We start from the raw sequence: 5772 nt of genomic DNA, 5'->3' as shown, positions 1-5772 counted from the left end.
AAATATATATAAATATTATTTATATATACATTTATCTATATATAAAATAAAAATATAAACACCTTCCTCAGATTTCATCCATGAATGAGATAATCCCTTTTATGTTATACATGAAGGTTAGGGGAGAAAAACATTAAAAACTACATCAGGGAGGTATAGAAAAGAAAAAAGGCAGGGGAAAAGAGGAGCATCCTTTTTTTTTTCCCCTAATGGGGACAGGCAAGTTATTTGGTCTCCTAAATTTTCCTGCTTTTTTTCAGTCCTTCCCTTTTCCAAGTATATCAAACATAATTGTTCAGGGAACAAACTGATTTAAACACAATACATTTTACATTCCCAAAATAACAGGGACTCTAGATGTATTAAGGATTCTCTAAAAATAGGGAGTGGCTTACATGTGAAACTTTTCCAAATTTCTATTAAAGAACCCCAACAACTGCATAGTTTATTTCTTCATCTCTCTGCTCCTTCTAAATAACCATAACTTCTCAGGTCTTTTATTTTATTTCCTTTTTCTCCCTCAGACTGCTTGGTTGGGGTTGGGTTAATGATGGAGTAATCCTAGAGGAGACTTGGGATCTGGTTAGGAAAGCCATGGTTAGGAAGAAATGGTTTGTGAAGGCTTCCTACCACTGGGCTCTGCATCCTTCAAGAACTGTATGTCTTTATGAAGGCAGCCAAAAGTGATAACTAGATATAAAAGAATTTTAGTTGTCAGAAGATGTCAAGATGTTTGGGGTAATATGCCATTAGTCACCTTCATAACTGAGGATCAAACAGCCTCTCTCTAAGAGAGGGTCCTCACTGGGCCACTCCTGTCACTGCTGCAGCCTCCATCATACGCAGCAAAAACTCGGAATCTGTATACAGTCTGAGGTGTCAGTCCGCCAATGTCAAAGGACGTCTCTTTTTTTCCTGTGCTGTGTTCATGCCATTCTCCTTCCTTCTCCTCACCCACAGCCTCAGTCACCTCTGTGTACTCTATTCTATAGTCTTTGTTCTTGACTCCTGCTGCACCAACACTTGGACCCTGCTAGTGCAGGGTCACAGACTGTGGTCTCACCACAAAATCTTCTGGCTTCCCAGGAGGGCAGCTTGGGGGAAGTGTCCTCACAGCAAGGCTCACATCACTGCTCTCACTGATCCCTACCTCACACACCTCAGCAAACCTGAACACATACTCTGTGCAAAGCTCAAGGCCACTCACTTTGAATACCTCTGACTTTCCAGGCACAGGGATGGTGGTCCAGTCCTCTTCCCCTACAACCTGGTACTCTGTCTGATAGCCAGTGATCCTCTTCTCCTTTCCAGATGCTGGGGTCAGTGTGAGTGTTACACATTCATGTGTGACCTCACCAATCTGAGGAGGGGGAGGTTTGACTGGCACCTTAAAGTTGGTGCTGCCCAGCAGTCCCTTTTCACAGAGGTAAATGGAGACCCCCTTGTTCTCCTGGTCTTGGACAGATGCCACAAAGAATTGGGTCTTCTCAGTGGAATGATTGGCCTTGGCAAATGTTAAAAAGGATTCTGCCAATTGTATTGATTTTCTCCTTGTCTCTCTGTTCTTAATCCGGGAGGAATATGTCTTTTGCTCACAGTCAGGACTGAATGATTCTGGATTCCATAGCCACTGCTTCCAATCTGCTAAGTAGGGTTCCTCTTGCAAGGAGGTGAGTGCAAACACCAGGACAAATCTGTGGGGAGAGCCAAGTATCATATCATCCAATTCATTCTGGTCAGTTATGACTGGTACCTCCTTCAGAAGGGTGAGGTAGGACTTGACCACCTTCATCTCCTGCAGCTTCTGATCCAGGAACTCTGAGAGCCTCCTGGTGCTGAATTGGGACTGGCTTTCCCTGGTTAAAATCCTGGTTAGCTCATCTTCCTCTGCTCTGCCTGCCCGGATCTCAGGTAAGGCCTTGGCTATTTCCTTCTGTAAAGGCTGTCTGTGCTGCCTATTTAGCTCCTGGAATAGCCTGACCTTTTCCCTGATTGTAAAAAAGACTAAGAGTCCTGGCGCCTCAAGCATGTCATGACACCTCTTGTCACACTCAGATAACTTCTCCAGAGTGTCCTGGGCATCCCACACCAAGCTAATGCTGATCCCTCGAACCAGCCTGGCACCCTTGGAGCTCAGCTCCTCCAGAGGGTACAGCCAGACTTGGAGGGGCACCCCATGTCCCCTAAGCAGCTTAGGAAGGGAGACATAGACTCTTACTGCATCTTCATAAGTCACTGGATTGGTCTCAAGGACAAAATCCCCATAAAACTTACACCTGAATTCCTTGGTTGATTTTTTCTCACTGTCCTCCATTTTTACCTCTCCCCCTACTTTTCCTGATATTTGGGGAATCTCCTTTACATTAGCCTTCAATGTTTCTTCTATATCCTTTACATTTTCGTTGTTGGAAACTTTCTGATCAAACATAAAGAAAGCCTGGGCCCCATAGAGCACTGCAGTGACCACATGGGTGGCTGTTCCATTATCAAACACATCATGGTAAGCAATATTCTGATATCCCAGGTGGTTCACTATTAGGTGGGAAAACTGTGTGGTCATATTGTACTTGAGAGTGACCCAAACTTGCTGTTGGGATTTCATGGTGTCACATAAATACTTGGCAGAGCCTTCCATTTTAACCAGCCCCCCCCACCCCAGGACACTTGCTTTCAGCTCTGCAGGGATATTCATGGCATTGGTCTTCTCATCAATACAATCAGAGGTGATGATGTCAAAGTCAGTCTTGCACTACTCTTCTGTGGTCACATTTGTCTGCAGCCTATCCCTGTCCCACAAAGTGATGCCTAGAATGGGACAGAGACATTAGCGGGTAAATGGCAGATTATAGAGGGACCACAGCCTGTCACTTTAGAGTGTCCTTTCCAGCAGGAACAGCTGGGCCTGGGAGGCAGCTTGTGGAAGGAGGGTAAGCAGGGCAAGAGGCACTGATGCCAGAGGTGGAGAAAATCCTACTCCTGAACTGGAAAGAACTTTTCTAGGCCTCTGTAGCTCTCTCGCTCCACTGAGCCTTCTATGATGGCTAGGGGAAACCCTTACAAAGCCTCTCCCTCCTCTGAATCCCTGAATCTGGATCCTCATTCTTCCCATGTCACAGTCCCAGTACCCACCTCTCTCCTCGGATCCCCTCTGTTCCTTGCACAGGTAAGAAAGCCTCTCTTCCTCCCAGTTTGGGGATTGCATCCTAAAAACTGACCCTGGTGATATAGGTTTCATGGGGTTTACAAAGCAATTTCCTCGCAATGGTTCTATGAAGCATGTAGTGCTCTCGTCCTTATCCCCATTTTCCAGACAGATACACTGAGACTCAAAATTGTTGGTTAACTTTTTGGAGAATATACAGCTAGTCAGTGTCAACTCGGAGCCCTGGTCTTCTGACTCCAAGCGGAGGCTACCACACTGCCTGGTGTAGATAGAGGACAGGAGGTGACCCAGAGTGAGGTCAGTGCTTGGAGGGTGGAGGAGGAATGTTGCATGTACATAGCAAGTTTGGCAGTGTTACAACCTTTGGAACATTCTCTGAGACAAAAAAGGTGCAGTTATGCCTCTGAAGAAGTGTAGCTCCTTCTGGGTCGTCTGGACCAGGCCCCTTGTTTTAAGACCTTCTGTTTAGCTAGCTAATAATAACATTACTCTCTAGCATTAATATAGTACTTTAATATTTGCAGAATATTGGGGAGTGTCTAAGCAAATTGTAATATATGATTGTGATGGTATTCTATAGTGCTTTAAGAAATGAGAGATGCTTTCAGAAAAACCTGGAAAGACTTACATGAACTGATGCAAAGTGAAGTGAACACAACCAGGAGAACATTGGACAAAGTAGCAGCAATATTGTGTGATGATCATCTGTGAATGACCTATTTTAAGCAGTTCAATGATCTAAGACAATTCTGAAGAACTTTCAGTGAAAAATGCTGTCTACCTCCAGAGAAGGAACTGATGGCATATGCATGCAAAGAATTCTTTATTTTAAAAAGTTTTTTTTGGTATATTTTCTTTTACAACATGACTGAGGTGGAAATATGTTTCGCATGATTGTACATATATAATCTATATAAAATTTCTTGCCTTTTCAATGAGAAGGAAGGGGAAAGAAGAAGAAAATTTGGAACTCAAAATTTAAAAAAAGAATGTAAAAAATAAATGTTTTACAATGTGATTGGAAAAAATAAAAATAATAAAGTAATAAATATTTTAAAAGTCCTTTGCAAATATTATCTCATTTGATCCTCAGAACAACCATGGGAGGTAGGTGCTATTATTATCACCCCCCACCTTTTGTAGATAAGGAAACTAAGACAAGGTCAAGTGACTTGTTCAGAGTCTTATAGCTAGTATGTGCTTTGGGTTCAAGTCTTCCTGATTTGAGGTTCAGTCCATTCAGATCCATCCACTGTACCACCTAGCTGCAATGTACAAGCTGGGTTCTGGGAGGTGATTCAGGGAGGCAGTAAGTGGGATAGAATTAAGTGGCCCTTCTAGATACCTGTTGTTCAATAGGTTCTCACTCTTCCTGACTCCATGGAACATAGCGATGTCTGGGGTTTTCTTGGCAAAAATGCTGGAATGATTGCTATTTCCTTTTCCAGTGGATCCAGTGGATCTTTTTGTCAGACAATTAGAAGTTAAATTACTTGTCTAGGGTCATGTGTGTCTGGGGCTGTGTCTGAGGCTGAATTTGAACTTAGGTCTTCCTGACTCCAGGCCCAGTGCTCTGCCCACTGAGATACCAGCTTTTTCTCTTTTTAGATGCTGGTAAAGATCAAAATCCAATGTGTATTCAAACAACCTGCAACCCTCACCCTTTTCAAGGGAAAGTGATAGGACTGCCTGCCCTTCCACCTTCCCTCCAATTCCTCATTCTGAACCATCAGGGTCTTTCTTTCTCCTTCAGGGCAGCCTTTCAACTTTATTTTAGCCAGATTAGTTTACATGCACAAACACCTTGCCTGTGTGTGTGTGTGTGTGTGTGTGACAGTCTGTTCTCACCATCTCCCAACACTGTGTCTGACCTAATTAAAGCCCTGACCCATTCTCTGGCTAAAGGTGTTTTTTAAAAAGCTCAGTCTTCTTTTGGTTAGATCTTTCAAAGATTACTTCTCTTTCTGATCTCCATCCTTCCAGACAGAATGTGCCCCTCCTCACCCCGACCTCTGCAGGCATCTCTCATCTCTTCTGCCTGGGATCTCCCATCAGAACAAAGTGATCCAGTTGAGTTCTGACTGGGAGAAAAAGGGTGAGACCCCCTAATTCCTGAGACTTCATCTGAATCTGACTTTTCTTACACTGGTCATTTTTCACCTAGAAAGAAGTCTTTTCCAACACTTCCCTCTCCTGACATCTGGAACAAGGCCTTGCATTCAAGAGAGTAATTACTGGGGATGAAGGTATCTGAGCAACAGTCATACAGTGTCCTCAGATGTAAGGGTCGATTAAAAGCTGGGATCTCCATTGGGGTCTTCAAGGTCAGGCTGCTTGGAAATTCTTTCCCTTCCATTTCCCTAAGGAAAGAAAATTGAGGCTTAGGGCATTATCAGGGAACTCACTTTCCAGCAGGCTCCAACCAGAAATGCCCCATTGCTCAGCCCAAGCTTCCCCAATCTCTGTTAGCCTGGAATCCAGGAGAAGGTAGTGACTGCCCTGGGATGGAAAGACATCATTCTTGTATGGAGGCCACAAAGGAGCCAGACACCATGGAGTGCGCAGCTCAGCTTAAAGAGATTCTTAGGAACAAGCAAGGGCAGAGGGCA

At 43.9% G+C, this 5772-nt stretch overlaps 1 protein-coding gene across 1 annotated transcript; it reads right to left on the bottom strand.

Moving 5' to 3' along the window:
- Positions 1-787: 787 nt before the first annotated feature.
- Positions 788-5519, bottom strand: LOC118850944 (stonustoxin subunit alpha-like). Its single transcript, XM_036760557.1, is given in 2 exon segments — positions 788-2805; positions 5399-5519. Coding segments are annotated over 2 exon segments (2139 nt in total).
- Between the last annotated feature and the right edge of the window lie 253 nt (positions 5520-5772).

This window comes from Trichosurus vulpecula, chromosome 5, assembly GCF_011100635.1.
Source record: "Trichosurus vulpecula isolate mTriVul1 chromosome 5, mTriVul1.pri, whole genome shotgun sequence".
Taxonomy (NCBI): domain Eukaryota; kingdom Metazoa; phylum Chordata; class Mammalia; order Diprotodontia; family Phalangeridae; genus Trichosurus; species Trichosurus vulpecula.
The sequence above is the reverse complement of the archived record's forward strand: the minus strand, read 5'-3'. Positions and strand labels throughout refer to the sequence as shown.